This window comes from Caretta caretta, chromosome 2 (genome assembly GCF_965140235.1).
Source record: "Caretta caretta isolate rCarCar2 chromosome 2, rCarCar1.hap1, whole genome shotgun sequence".
NCBI lineage: Eukaryota > Metazoa > Chordata > Testudines > Cheloniidae > Caretta > Caretta caretta.
In genome coordinates, this window is record NC_134207.1 from 228283672 (window position 1) to 228302947 (window position 19276).

At 43.3% G+C, this 19276-nt stretch overlaps 1 protein-coding gene across 1 annotated transcript in view; it reads left to right on the forward strand.

Annotated features, from left to right (window-relative positions):
• ABCB1 (ATP binding cassette subfamily B member 1) overlaps positions 1 to 1711 on the forward strand; it is a 68582-nt gene extending 66871 nt beyond the window's left edge. Inside the window, exon 28 of the mRNA XM_048838047.2 lies at positions 1456 to 1711. Within this exon, the coding sequence (XP_048694004.2) occupies positions 1456 to 1653 (198 nt within the window). The 3' untranslated portion in view covers positions 1654 to 1711. The remainder of the gene's footprint in view (positions 1 to 1455) is intronic.
• Positions 1712 to 19276: the final 17565 nt, after the last annotated feature.

Consider the following 19276-nt stretch of genomic DNA (forward strand, 5'->3'; position numbering starts at 1 on the left):
TCCTCCAATCATTCAGCTGGGCCCTAGAGCTTCATCCCCAAGTCTTCTCTCCCATAGAAGAACAGCTAGAGTGACACACTACACAGGATATATCTCTATGGCAGTAGGCTGGTTGGGGGCAGTGCTGTAAAAAACATCTTTGATTGGAGTCCTCCAGGATTCAAACCATAGAGTAGTAGCTCTGAGTTGAGACAGCAGGTTCAAACAGCTGCTCTGGATCTTGGGGAGGATACCAGAAATCAGGAGTCTCCTGTGTGATCTGGGAGACTTGGCAGCTCTGAGAAATATTTCTGGGAAACATATTCTCCAATTTTAAGTCTTGGTTTAGTCAATTATTTTTTACTATACTCTTTGCTTTCCCCCTCTCCCTCCCCCATTCTTCTTCATGTGGTCATTTCTGAAAGGAAAGAACCTCATGGCTTTTTGTTTGCTTTCTTCTTTTTGTGCTTTTAGGGTGCACTTGGGTGGCATTTTCAAGTTTTCCCCTGCAACCATGACAGCCAGAGACTTGCTTCCTTTATAAAAATGGAAGCTGAGATCCTCACATGATCACTTTTCTCCAGGAGCTGGGCCTTTAAGAAAAATACTTATCACAAGACTTGCCATAAAGTTATGAGATTTGCAAAAATACTGATTCAGTGTTGCCAATGCTCACAACTTTATTGCAAATCTCTCGGTATTTGTTGTTGATCTTAGTCCCAGCTCCTGCAATCATGTGATTGTGTGAGAAATTCAGCTGTCATTTAAATATTTTCTTGGTTTGTGAGAAAAGCTTGAAAACATGACCCAAGTGCATCCTAAATGTGCAGAAACCAGAAGACAAATAAAACCAACCCAAAATAGTATTTCTTCAAAAATCTCAAGATTTATTTAATGAGAAATTGTGGCCTGTCTCCTGATTTTTGACAACTTGGAGTTGACAGTACTGATAGGTGGCCCACTGCTGCCAAACAGGTTTCTCTGTAGTTTTAAAGTGAACTTAGTGCTCATGAAATACTGGAATGACTTCCTTACAACAGCAGCAATACAAGCATTCCACCACTTTTTAAAACTGGCCTAAAAGGAACCAGCTCTGTGCCTGTACAATACTTGGTCTTTCTGCTGAGATTGCCAACAAGGCTGCCAGCTGTGGTGATTTTGGTGATGTGGACACAGGTCCTTTAGCAATTCTCCTGAGATGTTCACCACCTTAGTTCAAATAGGTATCCAACCATTTATCAATAGTAAGAGCTCTTGCTCATTGTGAACACAAGCTAGATTTAAAACAGGAAGCTAGACATTCATCCCATTACTATTCCCTTGAGCCATTCAGCCTCATCTCTCTCACTGGTAATTTACAATTTAAATTAAAAGATATCAGATCAGATACCTCACTTACTAACAGCTGGAAGGGGTTTCTCTGCATTACTTGCCAAATAAGTTAAAAATGTATCTTCTGCTTTGGTAATTGAACAGGTTGTCCAAGAAGCACTGGATAAAGCAAGACAAGGTCGCACCTGTATTGTAATAGCTCATCGCCTGTCCACCGTGCAGAATGCTGACAAGATAGCAGTAATCCAGAATGGAAAGGTCGTTGAACAAGGAACACATCAGCAACTCTTGGCTGAAAGGGGCATCTACTATTCTCTAGTTAATGTTCAAGCTGGACCATGAAACATGAATTAAAAGCAGTTTAAAACATATTAAATTAAATTAAAAACATATTTCTGAAGTGTTATCGTGCAATTGTTTTAATATTTTGCAAAAGACAGTATTACCAACCAGTCTTAGTACCTTTTGTTTTCTGGAAACCCTGCAAAGAGAAGAGGTCCTGTTAAACCCTGGAAAGCCAAGAAACACTGAACCAAACATATATCAATGTCCTCAATTATTTCATAATCTAAACACTTAGGCCTGCAGCTCCAGCCACTAAGAGTTCTGTTACTGGTTCTGTCACTGTCTTAACCTGTTATCACAACCTGGCCCCGTTTCCTTCTAGTCTGGATGGATACAAGTTTGTTGTGAATGGATCCAACCCCTAAATCCCATGTGCTTCTAAGCCTCCCTGAGTTTGAGTAGTGACTGATCCAGAGCTAGTAACAGTGATCTCTCAGGTACACTGCCAGGTGCAGACCTGATATGTGTCACCCTTGGGCAGGGAGGCCCCAGAATCTGGTCACCAAACCCCAGAACCAGTGCCCTAGCTATCCCAAGGCCAGTGGTTTAGACAGGTTCCCCCAGAGTCCTCTTAGTTGTCACAGCTCTGGTTTTCTAGTTATACCCTTCAGGGACAACCTGGCAGCAAAGCAATGAACACAGGCTTAGCAAAGGAATTCTTAACCACAACCACTTTATTATTAAAGCACAAGGAAGTTACAGATCTATGGAAGTCACAGTCCTGAATGCAATCCTCCCGATCCAATCTCACCCTGTCTGGGAGTCCTGGTTCTTGTCAGCGTCCTCAGGCAGATACTCTCCAGCAGGTAAGTTCTGCTTACAGGTGCCAATGGTATGGCCCTTTGTTAGCAAAGCAGCCACCTTTTTCAAAATGGCCTCTATTCCATTTCTATCCATGTGTTTTGGCTTGTGAGGTTCCCAGCTTCGTTCCTCACTCCTCCACTGTTAAGCTGACATAAGCCCTGGTGTAGACATCTTGGTTGACAGAAGAATTCTTCCATCGCCCTTGCTACTGCCTCTTAAGGTGGTGGATTTAGTATAGCAATGGAAAAACCCCTTCTGACACTGTAGCAAGCATCTACATTACATTACTGCCCCACTATCGTATGGCACCTAGCACAGTGGGATTTTGATCACAATTGCGGGCTCTAGGTGCTTTTATACTACTACTGCTAGTAATACACAATCCCTGATGTCTCCAGGAGCTCCCACACTTCTAAGAAGGGTAAACAGTGGTGATTTTAGAATATTTGCTGAGTTAGTTTAATCATCTGTACACTAGATCTCCCCTTTTAGAAGGTCTGGTTACTATACATAAAGCAGTATATCTTTAAACCAATCAACCAACATGATATAGGCTTTATTTGTAAGATGAAATGACCAAGTTCATCAAACAAAAGTCTTCTTTAAAATACAAAGACAGCTTCAAATCCTGAGAATCTCATCAAAATTTATACTTCGTGTCAGCTTTAAATGTGCACTTTATTTCTGTGGAGCAGAAGTGATGTTTGTAGTTAATTCATCACAAGTATGTCATCCCTTAGAAACTTGCAAGTAACATTCTAGCTTCCTCTCTTTATTTTGAGAAAAAGAACACTGAATTTAAAACTATATTTTAAAATTTTACCTTCCTCACCCTTCACCTGAGAAATTCCCTATTCATGCATAAACCGTTGATTTGAAATAATCCCAATGATGAAAATGGAAGATAGCTATTAATAACAATTATTTATAACTTGAAGACAGCCTGTTATTCTAATTTCACCTTGGTTCTTCCACAAATGAAAATTAAAAACTGTTACCAATGCCCATTTTAAAAACACCATATCCTATTAGCACTGGAACAGTTACTGTTGGGTGCAGAATAAGTGCTCCACTGAAATAAACATACATACTCTATCAGCTACCCCTAGGAAGTTGTTAAAAATAGCCATTACAAATTCTTCATTTTCCAAAATCCTGGTAGTCTGATACGTTTGTGGTGTTGAGGCACAGTGTAATAGTACATAGTTCTACGCTGATCATTTGCCATAGTTTGCAGTGTTAGAGCAAATGGATGTATTATTCTTAAAAGAAATTTGCATTGTTGCTGCAGTAAATCCCATAACAAATGGACAGGTTTTGCATTAGTTGTGTTAAATGTCCATGCTGAACTATCATTAAGGTTTATACATAGAATTTAACCCCTCCTTGCGACTAGCATTTCATTCAGCAAATGCTATATACAATAATGAACAATATGGAAATGTCACCGTCAGCTCTAAAGCTGGGATATGGTCATTAATTGTATGACGTCCTGAAGAACCTGTAACAAGTTCTTACACAGCGTTTTTGCATCTATCACTGGCATGATTTCCAGACAATGTTGGCCACAGCTATCCTATCAGTATAAAAGGCTAATTAATTTATTTTAGATCATGATTAATTAACACACACACATTGTCATGAAATATGATGATGTTGGGCCAGATTTTGAAATGTGGCATCGAAGTTAGACACCTAAATAAAATTGTCCTGATCAAGCACCAAGTCATCTCATTGACTTCAGTAGGACATGTACATGCTCCAGCACCTATGCACTGTGGGGTTTAGGTACCTAACTTCAGTCATTTACATTTGAAAGTGTGGTCCAGCGTTCTCTTTCACTGCAACTAGCTTTAAGATTTTGGATTTTCTCTTATGAACTGGAGCCATAAAAGAAGCAAACAGATACAATGATCTAAGGAAAAAATACAGTTTGTACTTTCAAAATGGAATGGAAACTGTACAAAAATCCATATTCAGTTATCAATCTTTTCATAAATGGGTTAGCTGTGTTAAATGACTACAACCCAAATTATCAAATGGTGAAATATCAATGCAGTATAAACATAATAAGAACATGTCCAGGTACATTTGTTTGTTTAATACATTTGACTAGGAAGTATTTATGTCAATACTAGTAATGAAAATAAGCCTGATTTTTTTTCAGGGTACAGTGTTTTATTGCAAAGAAGACAAAGCTTTTAGCTTTAGTACTAAGCCGGGCCAGACCCAGTATGTTGCCTTCCTAAGGCAATTGCAGTATGTGTATCCCCATTTAGTTTCTCATAACTGTAGCCAGACAGCCAGCCCCCCGCCCCCCCCCCCCTCAGACCAGCATTGCTGGAAACACAGGAGGAAGCAGGAACAGGGCACTAAACATATATTCCAGCACAGCCTTTGAAGCACAGGTGTGCTGCTACAATGTGCCTCTGGGAACAGATACGACGATTAAGCTCACAGCAGGCAGAGGCCCTGTGACAGACCTGGCTCTTAGCCCCTACTAAGTAGCGTGATGCACACACACCAACATCCTAGGTGGGAAAATATTTACCCTGATAAAAGAAATGTCCAGTAGTCGAAACTTATTGTTTCTCTCCCTTGCAAGTGTAAACTACTCTTGCAAAAGCTGGCGTCACCCCGACAGACCAGCCTCAATTTGGCATAAGAAAGGAGAAAGAGAATAAAGGAGTACAGAGGTATAAGTAGGGGACCTACAGCACCATGATTTTTGAGTGCTTTTCACTATCTATCTGCTGGTCAGATAAGTGACAGCCTCCCAAGGCTTCTGCAGCTAAGAGGGTTCCTACGCCTTGTCCCTTATTCGTCTTTCCGCGGAATTGAGTGACCGATCCTGGCTTGGCACCGCTGGAATCGAGAGATGCAAGGAGGGTAAGAAGCACCCACACCTGATCTCCTATCTTTAGTGTACACATATTTTGAAATAGAGCTCTATACTTTGTTTTCTTTCTTTGGGATTGTGGCTTCAGTTTTGTAACTTGTTTGTGTGTGTGTAACATCTCTACATTTAAATAAGTAGGCACTAGCAATTTTGTAACCACATGATTAGAATCTAGCTTAATAAATTTTGGTAACCATTTATGCATAAGCCTGACTTGTTTTCTCTGGTTTACTGTAAAGCAGCCATCACAATTAAAGAACCTCAGCCGTTTTGGCTCTAAAGCCTGGCCATTAGGTGAGAGTACTAAGAGCCTAGCGTTGAGTTGTGCCGCCTCCACGGGGCAAACTCTTGGGGCACCTGTCAGTCAATCCTGGCTGCCCGCTGCGAAGGAGCTCTGAGCTCTAGCAGTTAAAGTCACGGGTGTGGAGAGGCTCTTAGTGCTGCCATTGGGGCACCTGTCAGTCAGTATTGACTGCCCGCTGCGAAGGAGCTCTGAGCTCTAGCAGTTAAAGTCACGGGTGGTTAGGACCTTGGGGCATCCGTCAGCCTAGCCCGGGCTGCCCGCCGCGAAGGGACAGTGCGTCCTAGCGGTTAAAGTCACGGATGGTATAAACGGGCATAGCTGGCACCTCACCAAACATCCTTGGCCGTCGGCTAACAGAAATTGGCGTCACGAACAGGATTGTGATATAGGCTGCAGTACAGTAACACAATGAAACCAGTCATGATAAACACCACAGAATTCCCTGAGCTAGAGAAAAGTTTGACCCAAGAGGGATGGGGAAATCCTCTGTGGAGCAAAGAACTGCTGGAGAAATATTGGGGAAAACCAGCAGAGATCTGGCAGCATTTCTGTAACTGGAGAACTGCCTGCAAGATGAAGAAAGGGAAAGGAAAAGGTGCTTGTATATGGCTGCTTACTAACATTTGGCAAGCTGCCTGTAAGGATTATCATAGTCTGGCAATAGAATTTAATAGGCTACAACAGGAAAGGGACACACTGCGCAAGGAATGCCAGAATTTAGATACCAGAGTAAGAACACTGAATAGGGATATGGAACATCTTCAGAAAAGATTACTTCCCTTAATTGAGAAAGAAGGGATAGAACGAAGGGAAAAGCTGGAGACTAAAACACGCAGTATCAACCGGGCTAAAGTTGAGACTGCTCTCTGGCTAGACCCTGAGGAATGGGATGGAGACATTTGGGATTCAGCAGATGAGTCCCCCTCCTCTGAGGAGGAAGGTCCCTCTGTAAAATTAAGACCAGCTATCACAAATCAGAAGAACATGAGGAAAATTTGAGTGGGGCAGAGCTGGATGAAGAAGGGGATGACAATTATCCATCCACCTCTTCAAAAACAAAGAAGGGAGGTAAAAAGGGAAAAGGGAGTAAAGCTCCAACACACTTTACCAAAATTACCACCCGCCAATATACTCCCATGGAGTTAAAAACAATCCAGGGAGATTTTGCTAAAAAGCCTGAGGAAGGTATAATAGAGTGGCTGGTCCGCCTCTGGGACACTGGGGGTGGATATATACGCCTGACAGCCCAAGAAACTGAGCGCCTTAACTTAGGTGCAGGAATATTCCTGGAACACTCAGAGGGGAACACCCCTAAAACACTTTGGTCTCTGGCTTGTCAATGGGCAAGAGGAATTTACCCAGCAGACCGAGATGAACCCACAGTAATGCACTGGACCAACATAGATGAGGTAAAAACAGCTCTATTAACTGTGGCTGTCATTAGCATGCTTGGCCAAAACCCTCAAGGGTTAGCCTATGAAAGCCCATGGGAGGGTCAGGTAGATGTAGATGATCTCAGACCCCTGCTTAAGGGAGTTCCGAGTAACCACAGGGCTATGGCACTGTCCCTTAGATCAGAAGCTGCAGCACATAACAGTACCTTTCGGGCACTGCTAAACCTTCTGGTGTCATACTTTAGAGAATTCGGAGACATCAGAGCACTGACAGGCAAAGCTAAGATGCGTTCCCTTCAGGGAAACAAGGGGGCACCATCTAAAGGACATAAAAACAAGCGAGAGCCAACCCAGGAGGAAAAGGAGCTTAGAGCCAAGTTGTGGAGACAATGTCTGGCTTTAGGTTATCCCAGAGATGTGATAAATGGACTGCCCACAGAGCGGCTAAAATTATTCACCACCTTTAAAAGAGCTGACTGGGAGACAACTAATGCTACTCCCAGTGCACCTCTGCAGCTCTCTCCTCTTTCCCCACCTGCAGACACCCTGTATACTCCATTGCTGCAGCAACTGCAAGAGTTACCAGAGCAGGGAAACTAGCTTGCGGGGGTCAATCTCCTCTCCTAATAAACCAGCTTAAATCCAAAGAGGAGAAAACAACAGCAAAAGACCCCCGGATACATGTAACTGTAAATGACAAACACATTATTCCTTTCTTAATGGACACAGGAGCTCAAATGTCCATGATTAAGCGAGAAAGTTTTCAGGGCTCGCCACCTACTGGCCGAAAGCAGATACTTGTTACAGGAGTAAATGGCAGTACCATAACTTACCCATTAGTTAAGATAAAACTGGATATCCCATTGCAACCCCACCATCAGCCCCGAAAATATGAGGTGATTTTGGGCAATGCCAACATACTGGGCATGGATGTTTTAAGAGGAAAGAAGGGAAGGATTAATGGGGAAAGATGGGCTTTTGGAGTCAGTTCTGTTCCTCATGCCACCCACCTGGAAGAGGAAAGCCCTCCCCACTATTCTGTAAACTTACTTAGCAGCGCGCCTGCTCTCCCGCTCTCAACAGTAACAAACATAAAGCAGTATAATGTCCCAGCTGAGGCCATAAGCCCTGTTACTGACCTGATCAAAGATTTGGAACAGCGAGGAATTTTAATTCGTACCCACTCTCGCTTTAATTCTCCTGTGTGGCCCATCAAGAAACCAAATGGCAAATGGAGACTCACTATAGACTATAGGAAGCTAAACAGTAACACTGGACCATTAACTGCAGCAGTCCCTAGCATAACAGATATTGTAAACACCATACAAACCTGGGATAAACCCTGGCTAGCAGTATTAGATGTAAAGGACATGTTCTTCATGGTCCCTTTGCAACCAGCTGACCAGGAAAGATTTGCTTTTACTTGGAAAGGTGTACAATACACTTTTACCCGAATGCCACAAGGGTTTAAACACTCACCCACTATTTGCCATGGGGCACTGGCAAAGGTCCTAGATGACCTTATCCTGCCACCCAATGTACAAACTGTGCAATACATTGATGACATCTTAATAGGTGGGAAAACCCCAGAAGAGGTACAGGAGGCTATGAATCAAATCAAAGGAGCACTAGAAGCCCTTAATTTAGAGTTACCAGCTGAGAAATGCCAAGGTCCCTCCCAAGAGATAAAATTCTTAGGTACTGTATGGATGGGAGGTAGGAGGTCTGTGCCTAATGACACTGTGCAAGAGCTAAATCAGGCACCCTCCCCTGAAAGTAAAGATCAATTGAGACAGATTTTGGGAACCCTGGGGTTTTGGAGAAAACATGTACCTGGCTTTGCCATTATAGCCAGACCATTGTACAATTTGTTAAAGAAAAGTGCTGCCTGGGAATGGGCTCCTGCCCATGAGGAAGCCCTCAGGCAACTGATAGGGGAGATACACACCTATCAGGCTCTGGGTCCCATACATCCTGAAGCCCCATTCCATTTGTACCTAACTGTGGGAGCCACTGGAATGTCTTATGCTCTCTGGCAAGAAAGTGACACTGCTCCCAGACGACCAATTGAGTTTGGTTCCAAGTCATGGCAAGGGTCACAGGCTAACTACACGCCTTATGAGAAGGTGCTTCTGGCAGCTTACACAGCCTTGAGAGAAACTGAGGAATTAACTCAGGATAAGGACATCACAATTCACACTCCTCTTCCAATCATTAAACCTATATTGGAAGGGAAAGAGTTACCACCTGGTGTAGCACAAAAGATGACTATCCAAAGATGGGCACTTTACATACACCACAGGGTAGGTAGTGCAGACACTGCACAAAACCCCACTATGATTCAGGAATCCCTATGGAAAGTAGGAATGCCTGATGAATACCGCCTACCTCCACAGCAGTCTCCCATTAAGGATGCTGCCCCATTTGATCCTTCTAAGCCTGAGGGAGTATGGTTCACTGATGGCAGTGCCAGGCTGGTTAAAGGAAAATGGAAGGGAAAAGCTGCAGCAGTGCCTGCAGACCCCTCTGCAGCACCCCAACTGCTGAAATTGATGGGTCAGCACAACTTGCAGAATTAGCTGCAATTAAACTGGCCTGTGAAGCAGGAGCCACCGCAGTATATACGGACTCCTATGCGGTGTGGGCAGGTGCCACTCAGTGGATCACTAACTGGAAAAATAACCACTGGGAAATAGGAGGTAAACCAGTCTGGGGACTGGAATACTGGAAGTGGTTATATCAGCATGCCCTGCAACAACCCCTGTCTATAGGACATGTCTCAGCTCATCAGAGGAATAATACCCCAGCTGCACAGTTAAACAATTTAGCCGATGCAGCTGCCCAGCTCTTTACCACACAAGTAGAATGGGAACGCTTATATTCATGGTTACATGATAATTTAGGACACACAGGAAGTGATGAGTTAGTGCGGCAAGCACATATCAGGGGGTGGCCTATCACCCACAGACAGGCTAGAGACCTGGTGCAAGCCTGCACTATTTGTGCTGAGACTAGAAAACATATAGCAGAAGGACAAAGGTTTGCCAGGCTAAGAGATGGAAAAACACTATGGGCAACCTGGCAGGTCGACTATGTCGGACCACTGCCCACTACAAGGCAGACGTGGAAATACATCTTGACTGGGGTAGAAATTGTTTCAGGGATTGGTTTTGCATATCCAACCCGACTGGCAACAGGGTTGTCCACAGTTATGGGACTAAACCGCTTAACAGCAATTGTCCCAATGCCTCAAGAAATCCAATCAGATAATGGTTCGCATTTTAAGAATAAACTTGTAAGGGAATGGACCCTTAACCATGGAGTCCAATGGACCTTCCACCTTCCATATCGACCTCAATCTAATGGCATGGTCGAGCGCTGGAATGGGTTGCTAAAGAATCACTTGAAGCCTACTGATGGCACATGGGGAGACAGACTGGACGAAGTGGTGCAGAGATTAAACAACAGACAGACTCCTACAGGAAGTCCAATCAGCAGGGGATTCTTCCCTACAGGGAAAGCTATCTCCCCTGCCAGAACACCACTGCACAGTTCCAAGTATGCTCCCGGAGACACTATTGTGATTAAACACCCAGCCCTGGGTACCTTTACCTGCGTTTTGCACGCCTATAAAGAGAAAGGTGTATGGAGTGCCTTAAATGCTGATAAAAGGCTAATAACCATTACAGAGGCTTGGATCGCATCCAAGACCGGCTGACCATGTGATTTATTGCAGGAATGGTCCCATGGTTCCGAGCAACCTGCCAGCTAACCTGTCAGCAAAATGGACCATGCAGCAGACCTGTTTGAGACTACTATGGACTGTTGATATATTTGCCATTACTTATAATAGCAGGTGTAATTTTTGCTTTTGGTTTTAAAATAAGTTTTTTAGCTAGAACACGACCCACCAGGGATATGTTCCTGCAAGCCCTCATGATCCTTCTGTTGGCTCCAGTCACCTTGGCAATACCAGAACATCCTCTTCGGGGAGCAATCCAAACCATCGCCTCAGCTGCTGGTGCTACAAATTGCTGAATGTGCACCTTGCTAGATTCAACCAATGGACTGGGACTTGAATTTGTACCACTCAGCCTAAATGATTGGTGGAACAAAAGCGACATCTTTCAGTGGGGACCAGCATGGTACACCAACAACCCTCACAATGACTCGGGGGAGGTGGGACAATGGCATCGCACTGTTTGGGGACAGCCTGTGGAATATGTAACGGGATCATCTAAAGAAGTATACCCTATTTGTTTTGAAACTCAGGGTGACATACAAATGGGTAGTCTAGATAAGCAGCAATGTGCCCATACAATTGTATTTGATCAGAAAAGTGGGGGTTGGACTACCTACCCACCCATGAGCGACAAAAGGACTTTAAAATGTTGGAAAGGTCCCATCAATGGCACACTTGAACATAGACCCCTTTTTAGCATACATAATGCCACAATTGTTCCCCTGAATATGAGTAGATACCCTGAAAGCAGAGATTGGTATGACCAATCACTGTTCTTTATTCCCAGTTCTGGACACATTTATAACCCATTGCTAATCAAATCTATTAACTCCTTATTAGATCAGTGTAATGAAAATGGACTTTTTCGCTCAGATCAAATTTTAGAAGATTTGTTAATAGTTTTACTCTGTACTAACATTAAGATGGGATATTGTGTTCCATATCACCAACCCATACCTAAACCTGAGGGGGGCAGGTGGCACAGAGGACCTTATTCACCTATTCTTAGTAAAGAACCTGGCTTGTTCTTTATTTGTGGGGACAAGGCATATAAATATCTACCTGTAGGTTGGACTGGAAGGTGTTCACTGGGACATGCAGTACCCGAGGGACTAACAGTACACCCTCATGTTGATGCCCCCAGAATAACAAATCTGGGAAGTTTTATACATCGGTCCAAACGAAAGTTCACCTATAACCCCCTGATTGAACGGCCCTCTGGTTTTCACCGATTTACACGTGCACTTATACCTTGGTTAGGTATAACTGAGCTCGAGATGGCAATAGCAAACGTTTCTGGACAATTGGAAATTGCTCTGAATCATACTGCTGATGCATTAGGGCTTTTAAATGAACAACTTCAGTCTGTGGCCCGATATGCTCTGCAGAACAGAATAGCACTGGACGCTACCCTAGCCCAGCAAGGAGGAGTGTGTGCTGTCATCAACCAATCTTGTTGTTTTTATGTAAATCATTCAGGGCAAATAGAGCAAGATGTGGTTGCTATTAAAGGTGCAGTTAAAATTTTACATGCAGTGGCTGAGAATGGACAAACCTCATGGATGCAATGGTTAGCTCAACACTTGGGATTTTCCCTCTCCCCGTTTTTACATTCGGTTGTAAATACTGTTTTAACCATTTTAATTATTGTAATTGTTTTTTGTGTAACTTTATGTATTATGAAGCGTTTGATTCAAACTGCTCTTTCCTCCACGCAAATCAGATACCTAGAGCTAAAAAGGGATCCTAACCAATTCCGCGAACCCTCATCCTCTAATTTGGTTGTTGGGTATTTCTAGATTTCCCCAAGGAGGGCAAGAGGTGCTGGCATCACCGCCACCTTGCAATCTGGGATGTAGTGTGGTGCATCAGGGGGTGGAATGTAGCCAGACAGCCAGCCCCCCCCCCCTCAGACCAGCATTGCTGGAAACACAGGAGGAAGCAGGAACAGGGCACTTAACATATATTCCAGCACAGCCTTTGAAGCACAGGTGTGCTGCTACAATGTGCCTCTGGGAACAGATACGACGATTAAGCTCACAGCAGGCAGAGGCCCTGTGACAGACCTGGCTCTTAGCCCCTACTAAGTAGCGTGATGCACACACACCAACATCCTAGGTGGGAAAATATTTACCCTGATAAAAGAAATGTCCAGTAGTCGAAACTTATTGTTTCTCTCCCTTGCAAGTGTAAACTACTCTTGCAAAAGCTGGCGTCACCCCGACAGACCAGCCTCAATTTGGCATAAGAAAGGAGAAAGAGAATAAAGGAGTACAGAGGTATAAGTAGGGGACCTACAGCACCATGATTTTTGAGTGCTTTTCACTATCTATCTGCTGGTCAGATAAGTGACAGCCTCCCAAGGCTTCTGCAGCTAAGAGGGTCCCTACGCCTTGTCCCTTATTCGTCTTTCCGCGGAATTGAGTGACCGATCCTGGCTTGGCACCGCTGGAATCGAGAGATGCAAGGAGGGTAAGAAGCACCCACACCTGATCTCCTATCTTTAGTGTACACATATTTTGAAATAGAGCTCTATACTTTGTTTTCTTTCTTTGGGATTGTGGCTTCAGTTTTGTAACTTGTTTGTGTGTGTGTAACATCTCTACATTTAAATAAGTAGGCACTAGCAATTTTGTAACCACATGATTAGAATCTAGCTTAATAAATTTTGGTAACCATTTATGCATAAGCCTGACTTGTTTTCTCTGGTTTACTGTAAAGCAGCCATCACAATTAAAGAACCTCAGCCGTTTTGGCTCTAAAGCCTGGCCATTAGGTGAGAGTACTAAGAGCCTAGCGTTGAGTTGTGCCGCCTCCACGGGGCAAACTCTTGGGGCACCTGTCAGTCAATCCTGGCTGCCCACTGCGAAGGAGCTCTGAGCTCTAGCAGTTAAAGTCACGGGTGTGGAGAGGCTCTTAGTGCTGCCATTGGGGCACCTGTCAGTCAGTATTGACTGCCCGCTGCGAAGGAGCTCTGAGCTCTAGCAGTTAAAGTCACGGGTGGTTAGGACCTTGGGGCATCCGTCAGCCTAGCCCGGGCTGCCCGCCGCGAAGGGACAGTGCGTCCTAGCGGTTAAAGTCACGGATGGTATAAACGGGCATAGCTGGCACCTCACCAAACATCCTTGGCCGTCGGCTAACAATAACCCATTTTACTTTTTCAGATAAATAGATTGATTTAATTGAACATTTTACCTTTAAGCTTGCTATTATGTAACATTTATTTTAAAATACTTGTCGCCTTTATCTGTCCCTCCTTCTCCTTCTCTTTATTCCTCCTTTCTGTCAGTTGACTGTGTATCCTAGTGCTTCTTTCACTCCCTCCTTTTGTTACCCCCTTCAAACATAAAATGTTTCTGTCTTTCCTTCTATCTCATCTGTCCCACTTTTTATGCATTTTCCCCAAACCATTCCTTTCAACCTCTTTTTCCCTTCTCCCTGCTGTGATAAATAAAGGGGGGGAGATAACTCCCTTTGATGGACACCTAGCCAGCCAGTTAGCTGTAAAATCCCTCTTGGTAGTTGTTCTTTATTTGCTTTACCTGTAAAGGGTTAAAAAGTCCCCTAGGTAAAGAAGAAAAAAAAGTGGGCACCTGACCAAAAGAGCCAATGGGAAGGCTAGAACTTTTTAAAATGGGGAAAGAAACTTTCCTTTTGTTTCAGAGTAACAGCCGTGTTAGTCTGCATTCGCAAAAAGAAAAGGAGTACTTGTGGCACCTTAGAGACTATCCAATTTATTTGAGCATAAGCTTTCGTGAGCTACAGCTCACTTCATCGGATGCATGAAGTGAGCTATAGCTCACGAAAGCTTATGCTCAAATAAATTGGTTAGTCTCTAAGGTGCCACAAGTACTCCTTTTCTTTTTCCTTTTGTTGTTCTCTCTGGGCTGGAGGGACACAGGGCAGTAATGCTGTAAGTAGCTTTAAGTCAGGTATGATTACAGATTATCAATTCAAAACTCGAACCTACTTATCTGGAGCCTCAGAAGTGTAAGTAAAATTAGGGAATATCTAAAAGGATGTGATTAGGGTTATTTTTTATTTCTCATTGGCTTGTGGATTTCCTCTGTGCTAATCCCAGATGCTTTTGTTTGCTTGTAATCTTTAAACTGAAGATCTGGGGTTTAAATCTTTAAACCCTAGAAGGCTATTTTTGGTGCTTAATTTTTGGAATTGCTCTTTTAAAATCTAGCAAATGCCTAAGTTCCAGAAGTATTTTCTTTCTTTTTGTTTTTATAAAATTCATTTTTTTTAAGAACAGGATTGGATTTTTGGTGTCCCAAAAGGTTTTTGCATGTTGGTTGATTAGCTGATAGCCACAGCTAATTTCCTTTGATTTCTTTCTTAGTTCTTCCCTGGAGGGGGGGGGGGTGAAAGAGCTTGAGAGTACCCCAAAGGGAGGAATTCCTAAGTGCTCCTTCCTGGGTTCAAAGGGTTTTTGCATTTGGGTGGTGGCAGCATTTACCAAGCCAAGGTCAGAGAAAAGCTGTAACCTCGGGAGGTTAATACAACCCTGGAGTAGCAAGTATTAATTTTTAAAATCCTTGCAGGCCCCTACTTCCTTCACACAGTGACAGAGGTGGGATTCAGCCTTGACACCTGCCTTTACCTTTGTGATATTGATACAATCAGGAAATAAACGGGGCAGTCAGGAAGGGGGTGGGGGGTTGGATGGGGTAGTCAGGGGTACGGGTGCCGGGGGCAGTCAGGGAACAGGGAGAAGGGGTGGTTGGATGGGGCATGGGTCCCAGAAGGGCAGTCAGGAATGAGAGGAGGGGTTGGATAGGATGGCGGGGGTCAGTTAGGGGCGGGGTCTGGGGGTGGTCAGGAGATGGGGGGGGGGGCGGATAGGAGATGGGGGCCGGGCCGCGACCCCCTCCCCTAACCGGTCCTCCATACAATTTCTGAAATCCAATGCGGCCCTCAGGCCAAAAAGTTTGCCTGCCCCTGATCTAATATCTAAACTGTATTGTTACATCTATTCACCTAAATGTGAGTTATTGCTGATTATGTACTCTATGTATCATATGACTTTTAAAAACAAACTTTATATTTGTGGATAATCTAAGCACTATACCCAGATGTACAGACACTCTTTTCCCAACCTATGTATTATATACTGTTTTTTAACATTAGCTTTAATAAAAAATTTTATATCTGGCACATAAATACCTTGCAATGCCGGCTACAAAAGTACCAGGTGAACGCCTGTTCTCACTTTCAGGTGACATTATAAATAAGAAGTGGACAGTCTTATCTCTTTTAAATGTAAACAGGCTTGTTTGTCTTAGCAATTCGCTGAACAAGAAGTAGGACTGAGTCAACTTGTAGGCTTTAAGGTTTTACATTTGTTTTATTTCTGAGTGTGGTTATGTAACAAAAAAAAATCTACATTTGTAAGTTGCACTTTCACAATAAAGAGATTGCACTACCCTGCCTGTATGAGGTGAATTGAAAAATACTATTTCTTTTGTTTTTTTTCACAGTGCGAATCTTTGTAAAAAAATAATATAAAGTGAGCACTGTACTCTTTGTATTTTGTGTTGTAATCAAAATCACTATTTTGAAAATGTAGAAAAACATCCAAAAAATTTATAAAAAATTTCAGTTGCTATTCTATCATTGATTAACAGTGCAATAAAAACTGTGCTTAATTATAATTTTTTTTAATTGAGTTAATTTGTTTTGAGTTAATCGTTTGAGTTAACTGCGATTAATTGACAGCCCTAGTAGTTATCAATGGTTTACTGTCAAAATGTGAGGATGTATCTAGTGGGATCCCACAGGGCTTCATCCTGGGTCCAGTACTAGTTGTCAGTTTGATTAATGACTTGGATGGAGTGAAGAGTATACTTATAAAATTTGCACATGACACTAGGCTGAGAGGGGCTACAAGCACTTAAAAATAACCTTGCTAAATTGGAGAATGAGGCCTGGTATACACTGTGGGGGGTGGGGGGGAGGGATCAATCGAAGTTACACAACTTCAGCTACGTGAATAACGTAGCTGAAGTCTACGTACTTAGATCTACTTACTGCAGTGTCTTCACTGCGGTAAGTCAACTGCTGACGCTCCCACATCAACTCTGCCTGTGCCTCTCACTCCGGTGGAGTACCGGAGTCAACGGGAGAGCGCTCAGCGGTTGATTTATCATATCTTCACTGCTGGATCAATTGCTCCGGTGGTAAGTGTAGACATGCCCTTAGTCTGAAATCAACAAGATGAAATTCAATAAAGATGAATGCAAAAAACTACACTTAGGAAGGAAAAATATGCACAACGGGGAATAAATGGCGAGGCAATAGTATTGCTGAAAAGGATCTGTGGGTTATAGTTGATCACAAATTGAATTTGAGCCAACAATCTAATGCAATTTCAGAAAAGTCTCAAATCACTGCTCTAAATCAGGAAGATGGGGGATTTGAAGCTGGGTCTCCCACATCCTGGGTTAGGGCTCTAACCAGTGGGCTAAAGTTTATAAGGGGACCAGGGGCACCACCACCACTACTACTTCCGTGTGTGTGTGTGTTTTGTTTTGGGGGTGTGTGTGTGAAGAACGGATTAAGTGCCAAACTCCAGGAGAGGATTCACAGCTGTAAGTCCCAAATAGAGATGAGGCACCTCCCTCCAACTCAGATTTATGTACCTAAAGTCCCTTTGAGGGGTGTGGCTAAAGCCACACTGTCCTTGTTGTTTCCTATTGGCTAGTTTGGGCAGCTCCCCACTCAGTTCGCTGGCTTTTGTGCACAGGGTGCAGGTTACCTTCTGGCCTGAAGCAGGAGATGTTTCTCACTGAAGGTAACTCTTTGCAGCTTCAGTGAGAAACATCTCCCCCTTCAGGCCAAAAGGTAACCAGCACCTTACTAGAATGGACTCAAATAATCAAGGACACAGCAGTGCTTTATTTTATCTCCATTGTAGGCTGAATGCACGGCCTCTTTGGACACCACGTTTAGATGATGGGTTCCATGTACTGCAGTCTGGATACCTCTCTTTCTTTTTAGTGCTCACCCATATATCTGTTCTGGAGCCAGCATTTGAAATTCCCACTGTCCAGACTAGGAAGAGCTCGAAATTTCTCTTGAGGAGGTTTTTTGTTTCTTTGGTTTCATCATCTTTTTCTACTCCTAGCAAAAGAGCAAGGAATTTCTGTGCCCGAACTCTTCATAGATCATGCACTCACTAGAGGGTAACTACTAGTCTAGGCTAGGGGTTTTTTCTATATAATCAGAGATGACAGATAAGAATATATTTTCATTTTCTTGGGCCTGGCATCACTCAGAAGTAAACTGTAAAATTGTTATCTGAACTTCTTTCCCAGGGAACCCTGCCCCCATTCAACCCCCTGTTCCCACCCCTACCCCTATCCACACCCCTGCCCTCTGACCACCACCCCGAACTCCCCTGCCTTCTATCTGACCCCCCATGCTCCGTACCCCCTTACCGCACTGCCTGGAGCACCAATTCTGCAGTTACTCGTTGGAGTATTTTTTGTTGGAGAATTGCGACTTTTCTGTCTGAAATGGAGTGACCAGGGAGGTTGAAGTGGTCTCCAACTGGTTTTTGAATGTTATAATTCTTGATGTCTGCAGAATTGGAATTAATTTGCGAACTGGACACCATTAAATTAGGCTTGAATAAAGATTGGAGGTGGATGGATCATTACACAAAGTAAAAGCTATTTCCCCATATTAATTTTTCCCCTACCATTACTCATACCTTCTTGTCAATTGTTTGAAATGGGCCACCCTGATTATCACTACAAAAGTTTTTTTTCTCCTGCTGATAATAGCCTACCTTAATTGATTAGTCTCATTACAGTTGTTATGGCAACACCCATTTTTTCATGTTTTCTGTGTGTGTAACATATCTTCCTTCTGTATTTTCCACTGCATGCATTTGATGAAGTGGGTTTTAGCTTATGCCCAGATAAATTTGTTAGTCTCTAAGGTGCCACAAGTACTCCTCGTTTTTTTTCTAGTGATTAACATTAGGCTCTTAAATCTATATTATTTAGGTACCAAAATAAGTGGCCTTTTCCCCCCCACAAATGTACTGAGTGTCCAACAACTTCCCTTGAAGCTATTTTTTTTTAATTTGGGTGCCCAAATATGGATTTAGGAGTCTAACTTTAGGCACCCATTTTTAAAAATCAATCTTGGATACTTTTATGGCCTCCATTATGGCAGTATCTTAGCACCTCACATTCTTTAATATATATATCCTCATAACTCCCCTGTGAAGTAGGGGAGTGCTATTATCTCCATTTTACAGATGCAGAACTGAGGCATGAAGAGACTGAGGGCTGGTCTTCACTATGGGGAGATTGACTCTGCTGTAATCAATGCAGCAAGAATCAGGTTAGCAAGTCTAGTGAAGACCCGCTAAATTGATGGCAGAGCGCTCTCCAGTCGATCTCGGTACTCCAGCTCTTCAAGAAGAGTAAGGGAAGTCAACCGGAGAGCGTCTCCCGTTG